The sequence below is a fragment of the Lissotriton helveticus genome, chromosome 10, assembly GCF_964261635.1.
Source record: "Lissotriton helveticus chromosome 10, aLisHel1.1, whole genome shotgun sequence".
Classification (NCBI taxonomy): domain Eukaryota; kingdom Metazoa; phylum Chordata; class Amphibia; order Caudata; family Salamandridae; genus Lissotriton; species Lissotriton helveticus.
The window spans coordinates 603,288,352-603,307,450 of NC_136071.1; the positions used below are offsets into that span (position 1 = coordinate 603,288,352).

A 19,099-nucleotide genomic window follows, 5' to 3' on the forward strand; every position below is an offset into this window, starting at 1 on the left:
CCTCAGGTGGCAATCTGTACTGCCTGATTCGTGGTAACACTACACCTGGTTTGAGAGTCACACGATAGGGTGTGATTTGCATGTAACCTACATCAGTTGGACCTTGCGCCCATAAATGCTGCGGAACATTAGACAATCTTGAATCAAAATCTCGTAATACATAGTGACCCTTAAAGTCACGTAGGAACAGACGTATTCCCTCTGGGGAACAGCAAATAACTGCACCTAACTCTTTCAGTGTCTTAATACCTAATAGATTTTCTGGACATGACTTAGTAAGTAACAGATCAGTAGTACGGGACAATGGACCTACTTCTAGAGTAACTGGCTTAGATATTTCATTAACTATGGGTTTTCCTGAAAATCCAAGGGAAACATTTCTTGAGCCTGAGAGCGGAGCCCCTGGAACTTCGGCATGACTAATTGTGGTCCTACTTGCCCCTGTATCGATCAAAAACTTTCTGTCTTTCCCTAATACTTGACTATGAACATAGGGACCTTCTTGGTCTACAGGTATCTCGATGAGAGGCAAGCCTACCTCCCTCTCTAGGCTGTTTCATGAATATGACTGGTACTCTGGATACTCGGACTGTGCATACTGGTACATCTGCGATGTAACGTGCTGTGTTGCAGCAATAGGCTGCGGTACTGTAACTGTCTGTAGTGCATTCTGTAGCTGGGGAGTCTGTGAAACTTGTTCTTGTCTCGGCGGACGTGGTCTTTCTTTAGTCTTACCAGTAGCTATGTTGTGTTTCAGAACTGCACACTCGTTTATAAAATGACCTGGCTGTTTACAATAATTGCAGTTCCCTTTAACGGGAGCTGCAGGGTGACTGGCTTGATTCGGACCTCTCTTCTGACTGTCTTGAGGAATAGATTGTGCAACTAGCACTTTCATTTTCGTGTCTTTCATACGTTTTCTTTCGTGTTCTTGCTCTTCTCTAATTCTATTCTGGTGATACTGAAGCATCTGGAGCATCTGGGACGGAGTATTTGCTTGCCAGGTGCTTTCGACTTTCAAAACTCGGTTTTTAATTTGTGGACTTGAATTCTCGACTAATTTGGTAACGAAAAGATGAGGGTATGACTCACTACTTGTCTTGAGACCACTGTTAATACTGAAACATTTCTCAAATCTAGAATAAAAATCACTAATATCCTCTTCTTGTTTCTGTTTACAGGCTGAGATTGCATCCCAGTCTTCTTTCCTAGTTGTCAATAATCTGGGTAAAACTTGAATCAATAACTCTGGTAATTCTTTACATTTATCTCCAAGACCGGTACCTGGTACTCGTGCCTTGTCTTCAGCTTCTAGAGCTGCCCAATCGATCTTTTTCTCTCCCACCTCCCATTCTTTTTCCTTTAACTTTTCATACACCCCTGCGGGTAGCAGGACCTTTAACATTTTAATGATATCTGGGTAAGTGTATTCTCCCATACGGAGCATGTCTTTTAATTCTCTATGGAACCCTGCTGGATCTTTGTCGTGACAGGGAATTAATTTCTTCATTTCAAGAAGTTCCATCTTTGATATCGGAGTGTATACAAACACTCGTTGCATTACGCCACCCGCCCCTTGGACTGGGTGGACTTCTCGTAGCGGATTCTGTCTGTCTATGTAGAATGGTTTACTTTCTGGGGGTGAGACATGAACAAAATGCGGGTTCAGGAACGTTCTATACTTGTGGCGCTGTTCTAGAATGACACTAATTAAATCGGTACCTAGACCTCTCCATCTGTACTGGAGTAACTCGTTCAGGATATCATGTAACGGGCCTGGATCAGAATGTTGACCCTCATACTGAGTAATGAGGTGCTGGATCATATACATACCCACCAGTCGTTGCTCGGCTGGGGGCAGTTTCAGAAACATTTGTGCCACTATTTCGTCTGGAAAAGTGGTAGAATCAGTAATCCATCGGACTGCTGATCGGGCTAGTTCTTGTTCATGCATGGTACTTAGTTCACTGTAACCGACTCGTGATTTCAGGATGTGATCGGTAGCTTGAAATACTTGTTCTAAAGAACCTTGTTCTGGTGCTGGATGATGAAAAATAGACTTAGGTTCTGGACGTAAATGGCGATCTGGAAATCTGGATTTTCCTACATACGCTATTCTGGCGGGATTCTCGTCTTCCTCTTCAGGATCAGAGATACTTTCTTTCTCGCTTATTTGTGCTGCTTTACGCTGTTCGTGTAACCTTATTATTTCTTTACGAATTTTCTTGTACATACTTTCCATGGCACTAATGGTCTTGTGCTTACCCTCGGCTATATTATCACTCCACCTTGTCAGGATTCTCATTTCGGCGGGATCTTTAGACGGGTAATCTTGTTCTCTTATTAGACAATTGATCAGGAACTTTAATATCATGAGCTGAATCTCGGCTTTCCTTTGAGACATAATCTCGCCAATACTTTCTGGATCATCCCCTGTACGGATGAAACGATATATTCTGTCTAGATCTTCTTTCATATTTGGTAAGGTGACTAGATACTCGGTCACCCTTCTTACGCGTACGGAATATAAAACCATATTATACTCGCCTGGGACTGTGTCATAGACACATTCAGTAAGGGCTTGCCTGATTTCTGTAACAGACTTATTACTTTTAGGAGTACGCTGTGATGCTTGAGCATGTAATTCGAGTGCCGATAAACGCTTGTGTGGCGGCGGGGTTTGAGGAGGACCTCCTCCTGCGGCCCCTATACTAGAATCGTCGACTGACATTCTTCGTGCTTGCAGGGTCGGTAATTGTAACGTGGGCTGAACTTGTATGGCAGGCTGACCCGGGGGTACCGTAACAGGTACTCCGGTGTCTGGAGGAACGGGAAGTGCCTGATTTACAGGGACAGGTGGAGCGCGAACTGGATTTGCATATTCTGGAACTGTGTCGTCCAGATAGGACGAAATAAAAATATCAGCTGCGGTCGGTTTGTGACGTAGCTTGATCGGAACTAATGGTGGCGGGAAATTACTGGGTGCCTCTGGGGTCGCTTTTGGCAAGCCTTCGGCAAGGAGAGGATACATACCCTTAATAAGGGCATGCCTCTGTCTGTCTGACTGTTCGACTTTGACTTGTTCACCTATCTCGATTAATTCTCTTTCTTGGGCTCGTTCTTGGGATTCTCTACTTAACTCTGACTTTCTGACTTCCTTTTCCGTTCTTCTATGCGCTTCCTTACGCCATAACTCGATGGCATCTTTCTGTGACTGTCTGGCTTTCTTTTTCCATAATGCTTCTTCTACTCGCATGATACATTCGGCATCCCATGTACCCGATACGGGCCATCTATACTTTTCTTCTAACTGTTTGGTATACTCTACCCATAAATCTAGATACAATATGGCGCTTATGCCATGTTTCTGATACATAAAGTGACCTGGACTGTCCCTAGGCGGAACAGGAACTGCTGCTTCCAGCAGACCCTTTCTAGTTTTTAACTGACGTAACTTGGAAAAGAGCGGCATTCTAAACTTGAATCGGAACACAATACAATACACGAAAAACAATAACAATTGGGAAAACAATTCAGGCATACCACGACATTGGAAATACATTAAACAATATCATATCATAACAGTTCGAACAGAATACTACCTGAAAATACTGAAAACAGAAACAGAACAGAATTCTCGAGAACGGAACAGACTAGAGTTACTGGATGCACTGCTGTAACAGCACGGAACATACCGGTCCCATAAAGGAACGCATCAAGACCCGTATCCACCTAGGTGAACACTTCGTTTGTGGGCTTGGGTACCACCAACCCACGGACCAGGAGTCAATTTAGACTGACCCTGTCTAGACACTACCCCAGCAATGGTACTCACCGGGCAGTACGGAACGGAAGGCCTCGGACGGGACTGGACTACGACGACGAACTTCGGACTTCGGACTTCAGTTACGGGTGGGCCTCCGCATACCTCGGACCTTGGACTCTCGGCTTGGGCTCTGGTCGGGACTCGCCGCGTTCCTCCACCGTCTCGTTCGGATGCTGGACCGCCTCCTCCGTCTCCTCCGTGGGCCTGAGGGATACTTGAAGCAGAAATATCTGCACTTGGCCAGTATGGTTCCGTCACGACTGCAGAGGGTCAGGGGGTCGGCGTGGCTTCACCGACGCGTGGGGAAAGGGCAAGTCCCTGTTCGGGCGCCATTTTGTGGTAAATAAATAAATAATACCCTATTTTTGACTAGACTTATAGCATAACAGATAGCTCAATAAATAAGAGTCAAGATTCGAGGTAGTAGGAGTTTCTGCAGGTTTATTACAGCATAAGGACAGGATCAGGACAACCTGCATAGGAACAGAATGACAGGGCCCAGCAGGACAACTGGGGCCCAGCAGGGGAAAAGAGGCCCAGCAGCTGCTGGGGCTAGGTCTGGGATGAGCGCGCTAACATTTAATAACAAAACATTGACTTATATACATAGCGCAAACACATAGCATTACATTGCAGTGGGCGTAACAGTAGGTGGAGTAGAAGACGTGACGCGTAGCAGTCGCGAGAGATATCAGTAAAAAGAGGTGTAACTGGGCGTATACATAGACATGTGGTGCAAACGTAACAGAATATGTCATGAATGGGCGGAAACATTGGAGGGGGCTACCTAAGGAGCCGGGACCTCTAACCTAATGGTGCGCGAAAACTAGCAATGACGTGTTACTAGGAGAAGCTGGGGGCTACGAACTCTGTGCTAGGAGCAGAGACTAGAGTCTGGAGGGTCGGAGCGACATGTACCTAAACCCTATCTGGTATCTAATGTTTAGGGAACATGTTGATATAAACTAGAAGTCATGAGGGGAAAAGCTAACTTGATTCTAAGACTGGACCATGCATTATTCTACATGTAGTGCGTGAAGAATATTAAATGACCATTAAATACAGTATTTCTCTAACGTGGAGACGAGAAGGCTAGACAATGACGGGAACTATTGATGCAGTTCAGTAGCTTAGGAATGCAGAGGAGGAGGACTGAACTGATAGCAGGAACTATAACATACTTTTGGCAGACTCAGAGGCAGAGCCGGGGTGCACCGGGCACTGCAAGGCAGGAAGTAAGTGAAGGGTCGAGGATACAGGTGGGGGCTGTATCGCTCCTCAGCGAGGCTTTCAGGAGACAGGAGCTGAATCTGTGGTCCGGGCCCTTTTGAGGCCTGGAAACGGGGACTTTATAATTGAATAACGTGCACACTGAGAAACGTGGCAACATTACTCACATAGGCCTGATATTCGTAGTATTCACGAGGACTGGAAACTAACATACTAGAGGTGGACACAACTGTAATTGCGTCTTTAATCAGAAATGGGGAATAACATATGCATATTGATCATGCACACATAACATATGATGGATGAGGCGTAGGGACACAGAACATGGCAAAATTTACTTTTCCACAGACGCTCAGGATAAATTTGAGACCAAAAGATATTTCTAGAATGCCAGAGGTGGCTGGACGGAAAATCTCTAGATGTAATGGATGATCCGCCTTCAAAGTAGAGCAGGACGCCGAATGTATTTATTATGAAATGGTTGTCCTCTATCTCGAATAGTCCTGCAAAAACCGGAAATCAGCCTTCAAGCAGAGTAGGATGCCAAATGTATATATTTTGAAAGGGTTATCCTCTATCTTGAATAGTGCTGCCAAAACCGGGGAGTCCGTATGCGCCAAACGTCCGCAACGTTCTACTTTGAAGGCGGATCATCCATTACATCTAGAGATTTTCCGTCCAGTCGATACTACCCCCTTGCCTCCATCAACTTGTCTACGTTTTAGTGTGTACTGTGTTTTCATTACCATATATGTAATCATGAAATAATAACAATGGTGTGATTTAATTATCAAAAGAAAGTTCTTCTGTAAATATATATCATCTTATAAAAATAAATGTATATTCAATTCAAACTATGTGTTTTTTAAAAAATATGTTGGGTATAGGTTATAACTGTATAATATAAATGACTAGGCTTTTCACGTAGTTGTCTGTCTTTACAGCCAATTATTAACTTAGCTATAGACCTTTTCATATAGTGCCAACACAACTAGCAATCATTACACTCTTAAGAACATGTCTGACAATTCATAATATTCGAGGCTGACAAAGCTATAAGAATGGCTTGGGCAGCAGGTATTAGTCATTGTTAATGTACATAGATTTATTAAACAACTGTTGTTGTGCTCATACTTAATTAGGCAGATAGTGCCACCATGTGGCAGACTGTCATAAGCACTAGAGCTGACAATTAAGTGCCGGTGCCGAGCACCGGAAACCACCGGCTGAAATTAAGTACTGTTAATTCTTCAGTATCCCTGATTGTTCCGTTAAGGCTTTAGGGAGTCTGGCCGGTATGATTCTATTGGATGCATAGAAGGCTTTCAACATAGTTTCATGGCCTTTTTTGTTGTCCATTATGAGAAGGCTGGGTCTTGGTCAGGTCTTTTGTAAGCGGTTACAGCTATTCTATAAACAACCTGGGGCCAGAGTCAAAGTGAATGAGCACTATTCTGATTGCCTGTATCCTTTGGTGAACGAGCCAGGGCTGCCTGATATCTCTGTTATTGTTTGTCATTACTCTGGGCCATATCTTTATTGTATAAAGAACAATAAGGGTAGTAGGCCAATTATTCTTAATAGGTATGCAACTAAGATCTCCGCCTATGCCAATGAAATGGCAATTTATCCTTAGGACGCAGAAAAGGCTATCAAACACATTGAGGCTGAAGCGATGCATTTCAACAAGTTCTCTGGTTATATACTTACCAACAAGAAAAGCCCAGATTGTGGTCATTTATAAGTTTTGGGAAGAAAAATCAAGGGTGATTAAGCAGTAGTTTATCTGGTGATTAAAATATCAAACCACATATAAGACATTGCCCATTTAAATGATAAGGAACTTTTACCACAAACTGTTGTTTCGGTGCTGCACCAGCTCCGTTTAAGTTTATTAAGACGTTTTAATGTTATTAAGATGGCAATACTTCCAAAGATCTTTTATCTGTTTCCAGTTATCCCTTTATTTGTCCCTAATTCCTGTTTTAGGAGATTAGATTCTGTATACATCGTACAAAAGGATAAAAGTGATCCGCCTTATGCAACTATCGACACAAAGAGGAGGTTGGGCTCTCCCCAATTTTAAATTATATTATTGGGCTGCCATGGGTCAACATATACGACTGTTGGTTTCCAATAAAGGAGACAGATGAAATCCGGACATATATCATCTTCCGTTGGGGTGAGAGGGATGCTTTCACTGAACATATTGAGCCTAATTATTTTCAGAGAGTCAAATGTAGGTTTTGTTTGGATGCTTTTAAAATATGGAGGAGTGGCGTAAGAATTATGGCAGTGGGATGATCAACTTTTATGTGGAATTTTGAAACCATTCTATCTTTCCTGAAAGTTTTCATGACTCCATAACGTGGAGTTCAATTTTTGCACAGTTTTAGGAGCTGGCTTGCCGTGCCACTCACTCCTTTCCCGCCCAATCGCCACTCAGCGCAATGCTCCCAGGACCTATTTAATGAAGGCCACAGCACAGCCGTGTCAAAGGCAAGCCAATGTGAGACCATGCATGCCTGGTATGCGCCCAGCATCAAGAACCCAGGCCCTCCTGCCACCCACAGATACTCTGCCACTCTGTAGCATCTCTCAAGCTTCATCCCTCAGCTCCGCCCTATTGAACACCTATATGACACCCCTGGCCAACATAGTAAAAACCCATAGCCTCAACATCATATCCTATGCAGGCGACACCCAGTTCATCCCCTCACTCTCAGACAACCCTTGCAGCACTAGGACCAACTTCCACAACTGCATGAAGAGTATAATCTGTGTACAATCCCAACTTTGTGCGCACATGGAGAATTTTCAACTCCTTAACCAACATCAATCAGGCTTTCGGAAGGGGCACAGAATCGGCACATACGCATGTTATGGACAACATATTAAATATACTCAACCAAAATGACTCCTGCCTCCTGATCCTCTGGGATCCTTACTCTTCATTCGACACGGTTAATCATGACAACCTCCTTTCCACTCTGAAGGATGGGATTCTCAGGTCTGGTGCTTCAATGGTTCTCCTCATTCCTCCACCAAAGAACACAAAGAGTTAAGGCAAACTACTCCCTCTCCCAGCCCTCTCCAGTACTCATGGGTGTCCCCCAAGGTCCGCCCTCTCCCCTATCCTTTTCAACCTCTTTTTAGAACCTCTTGCTAATTCTCTAAATGACAAGAACATTTCCTTCCATATGTACACTGACGACACACAACTTTACTTAAAAAATTCATCCCTGAAAAACATCATAACACTCAACTCTACCTTAACGTCTACTCAAAATTGGTTAACTGAGAACCATCTCCTGCTCAACCCCTCCAAAACTGAATTCATTTTCATCTCTCCTCCAGCCCACCCCTTCAAGCTAGACCTTTGGCTGACTCACCTCACTGCTTTCAATTGAACCCCTCTCATCATAGACTCTGCCAAATCCCCCATAATCACCTTGGACAAGCAACTGAATATGAAAAATCATATCAGCAATGTATGTAAGGGAGCTAATCACTTGATGCGGACACTTAGAAATATCAAGCCCTTCCTTCCACAAAATGACTTCAAACAAGCGGTCCAAGCACTAGTCTTGCCGAGACTAGATTATGGCAGCGCTATGCTCTGTGGCCTTCCCAAATACACCCTGGCTCCACTAAGGTCAGCACTAAACGATGCAGCCAGACTAATTCTTGGTACCAAACAAAATGAGCACATTTCACCAGTCTTAAAGTCTCTTAATTGGCTGCCCTATGAAGCTCGAATCCAGTTTAAGATTATCGTTCTAGAGCACAAAGCCCTGCACGACAACACCCCCAGGTACCTAGCACAAAAGCTTGAATTATCATGTGGCGAGAGAGCCTCAAGAAGTGCTAACAACTTCCTTCTGAAATCACGTATCATGAATAAAAAGAGAACTTGTCGTTGAGCCTTATCAGGTGCTGCACCAAAGATCTGGAACTCTCTTCCACCGGAATTGCGCAGAGTATAATCAATTAATGCTTTCAAACTTGAAGCCAAAAGTTTCCTAATGAACACATTTTTACCTTAATTTGGCATTGCCCCCTGTGACAGCCTGTTATTGACCTGTTAATCACAGTACTCGCTGTGTATCATTTGTTGGTGATTATTGTGACTGTAACTGTTTGGTATTCTTATCCGATATCGTACTGGAGTTTTATTCGCTGTGTATCATTTATCTATGATTGTTGTGACTACAACCGCTCTTCTGTAAAGCGCTCTGATATCCCTCGAGATCTGGTTCGTGCTCTATAAAACTTCATAAAATAAAATTAAAAAAATAGTCGCCTGGATGAAGACCAACTGCCTAAAGCTCAACACAGAGAAGAGGGAAGTGCTTCTTTGGAAACAACACCTCCCCATGGAACAACACCTGATGGCCTTCTGAACTTGGACCCACACCAACACCAACATACCACAACCGCAACCTTGGTATCATCCTGGACAGCAAAATCACCATAAAACACCAGATCAATGCAGTCACCACTGCCTGCTTCCACACTCTTCACATGCTCCAAAAGATCTTCAGGTGGCTGCCGGTCAACACCAGCAAAAACATCACCCAAGCCCTAGTAACAACCCAGCTCAACTACGGCAACGTGCTCTAAACAGGAATCGCCACCCAACTCCTGAAGAGACTCCAGACAATACATAACTCATCTGCCAGACTCATCCTCAACCTTCCCAAATGAACCCACATTACCCCCCCACTTCAGGAACCTCCACTTGCTCCCCATCCATAAAAGACCAATTCAAGATGCTGGTACACACCCACAAGGCCCTCCATGACCAAGGACCAGCATACATCAATCACTGCCTGAACTTCCACTGACCCTATAGACTCTTCCGATCTGCCTCCCTTGCCCTCACTCACATTCCCCGTGTCCGCCAAAGTTACAGCGGAGGACGATCTTTCTCCTACTTCGCCGCCAAGTCCTGGAATGACCGTTCCCTCCTCCGAACATCATCCTTTCTCCCGCAATTCAGAAAGGGACTCAAGACCTGGCTCTTTGACTGAGTGCAGCAAGAACCTAGTGCCTGGATACCCCCTCCGGTGATTAGCTGCGCTTTACAAATCCGAGCTGACTGATTGATTGAATTGTTCGAGAATGGAAATCCTCCAGTCCGCCATCCATGAATAATTGGTGGACACTATTTTGTCATCTTTTCTAAATAAAGCCCGCAATTTTGAAAGTTAGAGTAAAAAGTGGCCAAAAGACATTACAAGACTCCTGGGAGATGTTTTTTAGAATTGATAACTCGTCTTTCTTTTGATAATCTCCTAATGAATTTGCAGATGTTTATTGGAAAATAGAGTAACAATAAATATACCAATACATATTTAAAATGTCAATGTATAATGTACATTGACATTTTAAATATGTATTGGTATATTTATTGTTACTCTATTTTCCAATAAACATATACATGTAAAAAAAAAGACATCTTTAAACTGATCACAGTCTGTGCTGGCAGCAATCCGTACTTTGCTCCATTAGCTTTGGCTGCATTTTCTCTTTCCCTTTGCAGTGCTACTTCAAATGCTTCACGTTGCTTCACGTTGCTTGTTCCAGTCCTCTACATCTGTTTTTGATTTGTTGTTCCTAGGTTTATTCTATTCTTTTCTGTCTTTTGCTGCAGCCATGTTTCTCTCTCTCTTTCTCAATTTTCAGTCACATGTCTGCTAAAAGAACTGGCATCAGTGTTCAATCTCTGTAACTGCTCATGATGTTCTGCTTAGGATTCTCTGCTCGTGTTTTTTCCTTGTTGTTGGTCTACTCCAGCTCTGCTTTTTGTTTAGTTTTCATTCATTGTTTCATTAGCGGTCTGGCATATTGAGGCCCTGGACCTTGAGGTATGCTCATGGCTCTGGTCTCTATTTCAAATCAGATTGTTAAGCAAAGATAGCTACAGGGAGTCCCTTCCTGGGCCTGGGGATATGTACTGTTCATCAACTGTACTCCCATGATGAGAATGGATCCCAACAGACCTGACCTACACTGTAGAAAACACCCAAGTGATCCAATATAAACTGTCTACCCAGCATGTGTATATCAACAGAGGGCAGATTGACGCCCACAATCACTTATATAGTCTCACACTAGCAAAAGTAAAAACTGTGCAGATTGCGGTATATTCGGTGTGTTCATAAGGAATGTCTAGATCCGGCCATACAACGGTTTACATAAATTGTTTAAATGTGCACTTCTACCAGGGCTCATTAGTGCTTTTGTAATACCAATGTGTGTGCTTGTGCACAATATGTTGTCCACTAAAACAACCCATATGACGTTAAACTACACAGCTCTTTCTAAAAATAGCATAGTTCTTTCCATTAAAGCTCATTCCCGCTATCTTAGATTTCAATGTTTGAAACAAGCTGACAGGTGCTTCTCTAACTAATAACGATTCAGAAAAGGGGGTGGTGATGGACGGAGCATCTGAATTAAGCAGAACACTCATACCCAGTCAAAAGATCAGGGCTTGATCCATCACCGTTTTTTAGCTCACTGCACCATCCCAGTTCAGAACCTGGCTACATGCAAATTAGTCTGTCCCTGGCCCAGTGCATCATGGGAACAGGGCAGACCAAACTACCAAGCCAATTCTTTACTGGAAAGGAAACAAGCTTCCGGGGACCGGTTTCTGGCATTGTAGCCGTCTTCGGCCCGGCTTGCTTGAATCCTGATGGTGCAGTGAGCAAGGGACTCATGTCTGAGCATACCCTTCCACTCCTATAGTGGCCAAAACGATTCAGAAAAGGGGGTGGTGATGGACAGAGCATCTGAATTAAGCAGAACACTCATACCCAGTCAAAAGATCAGGGCTTGATCCATCACCGTTTTTTAGCTCACTGCACCATCCCAGTTCAGAACCTGGCTACATGCAAATTAGTCTGTCCCTGGCCCAGTGCATCATGGGAACAGGGCAGACCAAACTACCAAGCCAATTCTTTACTGGAAAGGAAACAAGCTTTCGGGGACCGGTTTCTGGCATTGCAGCCGTCTTCGGCCCGGCTTGCTTGAATCCTGATGGTGCAGTGAGCAAGGGACTCATGTCTGAGCATACCCTTCCACTCCTATAGTGGCCAAAACGATTCAGAAAAGGGGGTGGTGATGGACAGAGCATCTGAATTAAGCAGAACACTCATACCCAGTCAAAAGATCAGGGCTTGATCCATCACCGTTTTTTAGCTCACTGCACCATCCCAGTTCAGAACCGGGCTACATGCAAATTAGTCTGTCCCTGGCCCAGTGCATCATGGGAACAGGGCAGACCAAGTACCAAGCCAATTCTTTACTGGAAAGGAAACAAGCTTCCGGGGGCCGGTTTCTGGCATTGCAGCCGTCTTCGGCCCGGCTTGCTTGAATCCTGATGGTGCAGTGAGCAAGGGACTCATGTCTGAGCATACCCTTCCACTCATATAATGGCCAAAACGATTCAGAAAAGGGGGTGGTGATGCACAGAGCATCTGAATTAAGCAGAACACTCATACCCAGTCAAAAGATCAGGGCTTGATCCATCACCGTTTTTTAGCTCACTGCACCATCCCAGTTCAGAACCTGGCTACATGCAAATTAGTCTGTCCCTGGCCCAGTGCATCATGGGAACAGGGCAGACCAAACTACCAAGCCAATTCTTTACTGGAAAGGAAACAAGCTTCCGGGGACCGGTTTCTGGCATTGCAGCCGTCTTCGGCCCGGCTTGCTTGAATCCTGATGGTGCAGTGAGAAAGGGACTCATGTCTGAGCATACCCTTCCACTCCTATAGTGGCCAAAACGATTCAGAAAAGGGGGTGGTGATGGACAGAGCATCTGAATTAAGCAGAACACTCATACCCAGTCAAAAGATCAGGGCTTGATCCATCACCGTTTTTTAGCTCACTGCACCATCCCAGTTCAGAACCTGGCTACATGCAAATTAGTCTGTCCCTGGCCCAGTGCATCATGGGAACAGGGCAGACCAAACTACCAAGCCAATTCTTTACTGGAAAGGAAACAAGCTTCCGGGGACCGGTTTCTGGCATTGCAGCCGTCTTTGGCCCGGCTTGCATGTCTGCTAAAAGAACTGGCATCAGTGTTCAATCTCTGTAACTGCTCATGATGTTCTGCTTAGGATTCTCTGCTCGTGTTTTTTCCCTTGTTGTCGGTCTACTCCAGCTCTGCTTTTTGTTTAGTTTTCATTCATTGTTTCATTAGCGGTCTGGCATATTGAGGCCCTGGACCTTGAGGTATGCTCATGGCTCTGGTCTATATTTCAAATCAGATTGTTAAGCAAAGATAGCAGCAGTGAGTCCCTGCCTTGGTCTGGGGATATGTACTGTTCATCAACTGTACTCCCATGATGAGAATGGATCCCAACAGACCTGACCTACACTGTAGAAAACACCCAAGTGATCCACTATAAACTGTCTACCCAGCATGTGTATATCAACAGAGGGCAGATTGACGCCCACAATCACATATATAGTCTCACACTAGCAAAAGTAAAAACTGTGCAGATGGCGGTATATTCGGTGTGTTCATAAGGAATGTCTAGATCCGGCCTTACAACGGTTTACATAAATTGTTTAAATGTGCACTTCTACCAGGGCTCATTAGTGCTTTTGTAATACCAATGTGTGTGCTTGTGCACAATATGTTGTCCACTAAAACAACCCATATGACGTTAAACTATAGAGCTCTTTCTAAAAATAGCATAGTTCTTTCCATTAAAGCTCATTCCCGCTATCTTAGATTTCAATGTTTGAAACAAGCTGACAGGTGCTTCTCTAACTAATAAGGCTGCATTTGGAAAAACCCTTCACAACTTACAACTACTTGATAGCCTTTAAAAAAAACCTGTGACAGCTTGAAACCTGTAGTAGCTGCTCCTAGAAACAGCAGAGTTTGGAATGTGTCTGCTATGAAGTCATACTGCTGATCCAACCCCTTTTGTTTTGCTTTTCCAGAGGTGATAGGTTTGGCCACATATGACTTAGTTGTGGGTATTTTGATAGTACACCGCTGAGAAGTGCATGATCTTGGGACCATATAATACCTGCAAGGGGTTTCTGACTGGCAACATCCCAGACCTTCGAGACCTTTCCGGCACCACTGGCCAGCACTCCATCTGCAGTTGGGTGGAACTGTAGGGTCTCCACCTGGCAGCCTTCCGGTCCCAAAGTAACAGCCGCAGAGGAAGGAAGATCCTCTCCATCAGGACCCAGGTGCCAGACCTTCACCTGTGAAGCACACAAGACCAAAGGAGCATGAGAAGGAATCCATATCTATCTGTGGATAAAGATTGAAAGGCAAATACAAGTACAGAGTAAACCAGCTCATCAATCCTAACCAGAGTGCATGCGTGTAGTTGTTAAGGTAAATCGCTTGGATTCAAGTAAATTAATGAACCAATGTCTGCTTTAAATGAAAACACAGAAGTACAGGAACTCGGGGTTAAGAACATTTGTTGGTACTGAGAAGTGCCAATACTCTCCCATTAAAAGTCCTGAACCAGTGAGGAGAAGGCGGCACTTCCCCCTTTAAATTAAATAAATGCAGGTAGTATACAGTGTCTAACAGTACGTTCTGATTTAAAGCACTGTCTGTGAGTAAATGAGATAATGTATGAGCGAGTATAGCTGTGTACGCATGAACATATATTAGTGTTTGTGAGCGAGAAAGCAAGAAAGCTTGTTTTGTACACACAGCAAATGTATTTGCTTCACGTGTTGTGCATAACTGGATGGAGAAGAAGAAAAAAAGATACTTGTTTGAAAGATATATTTTTAAGATATTCACTTTTGTGACATAGATGTGTTGGATTCAATTTCATACTGAAAAAAAAAAATGTTAAAGCCAAGGATATAAATGCATAGCTGCTGTCTAGTAAACAAAGACTGCCAACAACACAGCTAATACAAAACCACTACCATTAACATAATGTCATTTTAAATAGGACATCTTGTCCCCTTACCCTCACGGTAGAAAACAGTGTAACCAAATAAAGTAACAGAAAAGAAAGTGATTCCAAGTGTACGTGTTGCGTGTGATTGCGAAGGCAGTCTGCGTGTTCGGATTATGGCCGTGGGTATTAAATGCAGATGGGTGAGTAGAGCAAGTACTAAGAGCAGGATTGGGTGTGCCCAAGCAGAGTAAGTGTACACCAAAGAGACCTGAGCAGGACCACCTAACCGTGCCCACAAAAGCGAACCAAGCAAATACCATAGAGAGCCGTAAGGGGTTATCTTTATTAGAAATTCTCCATCCTTCAGTACTTTTTGGTAAAAGTAATCCCTTGACCCCTAGTCATTTTTCAGGTTTTATTTTATGTTTATATGTAGTGAATAAAGCAAAACCAAAGGGGATGATGGACTGAGTGTTGAACATTGCAAGCACTCACCCCCCGTCAACTGATCTGGGTTTAATGGTGGCGGAGTGAGCTAAAGAATTGATGATGGATTAAACCCAGTGCTTGCAATGTTCAACACTCCGTCCATCATCCCCTTTGGTTTTGCTTTGTATATGTAGTGAATGTCTGTTTTGACTATTTCCACATAGTGATTACCTCATCAGAGCTCTCCAGAAATGGAACAGTTGGTTGAACAGGCTCCCTGCTTGCAATGCTCACCTCATATCAGTACCCCTTGTAGTATGAAAATGTGGTGCCATGATCAGGGACAGAAACCAGCCCTGGTAAACTGCTCGGCCGCCCCCCGGTGGGGATGGGGGGGATGTGGCCAAGCGGTTAGCTATGGCCAGTTTCGGCCGATTTTGTTACCGGGAGCCGATATTGCCAGCCCTCGGTAACAAAAATGGCCCCCAGGGTCCCAAAATCAGCCCCCACCCTGGCGGCCCACCGGGGAAATGCCTGGTGTCCGCTACGGCCAGTCCGGCCCTGGCCATGATTATGATGGAACACAGGTGGCGGTTGGAGACTGAGGGTGAAGATGAAGACTGTGGAAGAAGCTGTAATGTTAGTGGAATGTAGCTACTCAGAAGCTATTAGTGGAGTTCAAACCCGTCGACCCACTTTTTCAAAAAAGAGGTGAAAACGATTCTAATTAATAGAGTTCTCTCATAGGCTTTCTTTCCCCAAGGCTCATCGGACGGCACAATGTCAGCAATAACCAGATTGGTCAGAAGCACTTCCTTTTCAGGAAAACCCCAATCAAACGTTGCTCCCCTTGGGTACCTGCAACTGAATATTCTCAGAGCAGCAGCAGAATACCCACCATGAAGAATCTAGATCAGTGCCTAATAATGGAATGACGGAGCGGAGGCTTATTTTGATGTCTGTTTCAACAGCCCATTGTATCTTTTACTTTTGTTGTACTTGTCTATGTTTATTTTATTTTTTTCTATTCAGTCAATCTTATGTGCAGCAATCTGATACCCTTGGGTCATGTTCGTGCTCAAAATATATAAAAGAAATAAATTGCTGTCTTCGACTTAACATTGGTGATGAGCTACATATGAGGAGAAGAAGAAGAGCATCCACCAACACCCTTCTGGAATCCTGTTGAACTCAGCATGACCGGACCCTAGACGTGACTGTTGGGTCTGCTGAACATATGTATTCATCATTGTGAACATCTTACTTATTGGAGCAAGACGACCAAACGGTGAGTAATAGGTAATTTTTATGGCTCCTAAGCAGATGAATGAATGAATGAACGAATGACAGGAATTTATAAACCGCTCAGCTACTCCAAAAGCAGTGTCCCGGCGCTGCCAAATCACACAATACTGTCAGAGATGGTTTAGCTCCCAAAAAGCCAAGTTTTCAACAGTTTTTTAAAATTCGTCAGTTCCATAGAGAGATAAGCTTGGAATAATACTGTCTTACTTGACAGTTAATGTTAAAGTGAAGCCTCTTCGGTAGCCCACAATGCGATCGAAGCACAACAGGCATGCCGTAGAAGTTTGAATCTTATCACTGGCACACTAGGAGCTCTGCAGCAGGCACAAGTGAAGTTTTTATTCTTGAGTGCCGCTGCGCGAGGAGTGTGAACTGTGGTCTTGCTTGTGCACTAAATTGAGGACGGAAGTCTTTTGGATTCTTGAGATGGTAGCATGGGTGCAGATGTGCACCACATGTGTGTCGTCTCCTGAGTCTTCACGTCGGCAATGGTCCAGTGCTACATCACAATGTTGTGTAACTAACTCACTGTGGGTCAAACGGTAGACTGCTACAGTTGCTTCCTGTTTTAATTGTGCCATTTTAACCCGCGTAGCACTCGAATCGTCAGTAAATACTGGAAGCGGCTTCCAAGGAAGTCTGGTTATTTTTTTACCGAATATTCAGTAGGATTTCTTTTTGTTTGGCTGGAGGACCTTTGGATTCCATAGCACAGCTGACTCCTGTCTCTCAGGGATGGTTGGTGACTCGTATAGTATTTGGTTATTTATTGTTTTGGTTTACTATAATAGCTTGTTAATGTAGTCTATTATTTTAACTTATTTTGTCAATAAATTTCTTTAGCCTGCTTTAGTTTTGCATTTTCAAGTTATTGAAAAATGTCTGCTGCAAGCATGTCTCAGCCTGACCAGTTTTTGTTCAATTCTGGGGAGCCCTTACTGCCACGATAGAAATGGAAGCAACTTTTTGATTCTTATCTTGTGGCTATTGGTGGTGAGGAGTTCTCTGCAGCTAGGAAACAAGGTGTGTTACGACACAATTCGGGTATAGAGAGGCACAATATTTATGAAAGCATGAATAAGACTAATTGATAACAGAGAAGGTGACTTATGGACTTGTATGAAATGTTAGTTCTAATATTAGAGAAGTTTTATAATCCACATATATTGTAATGGAAATACCAATTCTTTATGAGAATACAAGCCAAGGTTGAGAAGGTTTCCAATTATGTAGCCTCACCGAAAAGCCTCGCCCAAACTTGTGATTTTGGGGACTTATCTGAGTCACTTTTTGGAGATCAGCTGGTGCAGTACACTAATGACACAGGGGTGCCGGTGAAGCTTTTAGCTAAAGATTCTATGTTGAAGGAAGCAGTGGATATTGCTGAGAGCATGGAACACACTTCACAGTGGGTTAAAGAGATGCCTGGCAGTGTGTCAAACTTGGTGGAAAGAGTGACTACTACTGCTCCAGAAAAAGACACTGGTGACAACTATATGAATTCAACGTCAATAGCAATGTATAAAGGATCTGTTAAAAGGGAATCCTGGCTCGGGGAGAGACACCAAGTTCAGGTGTTTTAAATATGGCAGTGCTTATAATTTTTCAAATAATCCAAATTATAATGCCCGTATTTGTTCTGTCGCAGATGTGCAAAAAAAAAGGGCATTTTGCTCACATGTGCAAGAATGTCAAGATACATGAAATTATGAAATGCCTGCAATTAATCAAAAAGTGATTGTAAAAGTTGTACTTTCTTCTGCTGGGGTTAAACAGGTGGATGGTGTAGCTGATGGAGGCCTTATCATCATGCCAGAATATGACATTGAAATTGGTGGGAAAAAACCCGCAGTTTTGGTAGACACAAGTTCCCATTTTACCTTAGTGGGTGATAAGAACTGGAAGAAGACGTATGGAAATTAAAATATCACATTGGTATTGCCTGACATAAATATGGGTATGGAGGATTGAACATTTATTTAATTGGGCATGCTGAAGTGAGAATTAACTTCTAGAGGAGAGAGACTGTGGCTAAAATTCTATGTAGTCAAACGCAGTGACAATTTACTTGATTGGCGACACCAACAAGATTTAGGAATTTCCCTTAGTACCAAGTCTCTAAATCAAGCCGGTACAAAAGCTAACATTGGGGAGGACTTGACATTTTTTTGTGAGTTTCATGAAGTGTTCAGAGACAAACTTTGTCTTTTTTTTTTTTCACAACAAATTTTATTGATTGATCAGGACAAGGCATATACACAGTTCTCCACAGTCAGGAGATCACTGCCAAATATCAACACGTCTCAGTATTTTGTAAACCCAATCTATAAAAAGAACGACCCCCCCCTATCTCCCCCACCTCCCACAGCCACCCAACAACCCCTCTACCCACCCCTTATCCCTC

The 19,099-nt window shown here is 43.6% G+C and overlaps 1 protein-coding gene across 1 annotated transcript in view; it reads right to left on the reverse strand.

Annotated features, from left to right (window-relative positions):
- Positions 1-19,099, reverse strand: part of CORO7 (coronin 7) — a 996,081-nt gene that overhangs the window by 819,966 nt on the left and 157,016 nt on the right. The window contains exon 5 of the mRNA XM_078663134.1: positions 14,113-14,296. Within this exon, the coding sequence (XP_078519260.1) occupies positions 14,113-14,296 (184 nt within the window). The remainder of the gene's footprint in view (positions 1-14,112; positions 14,297-19,099) is intronic.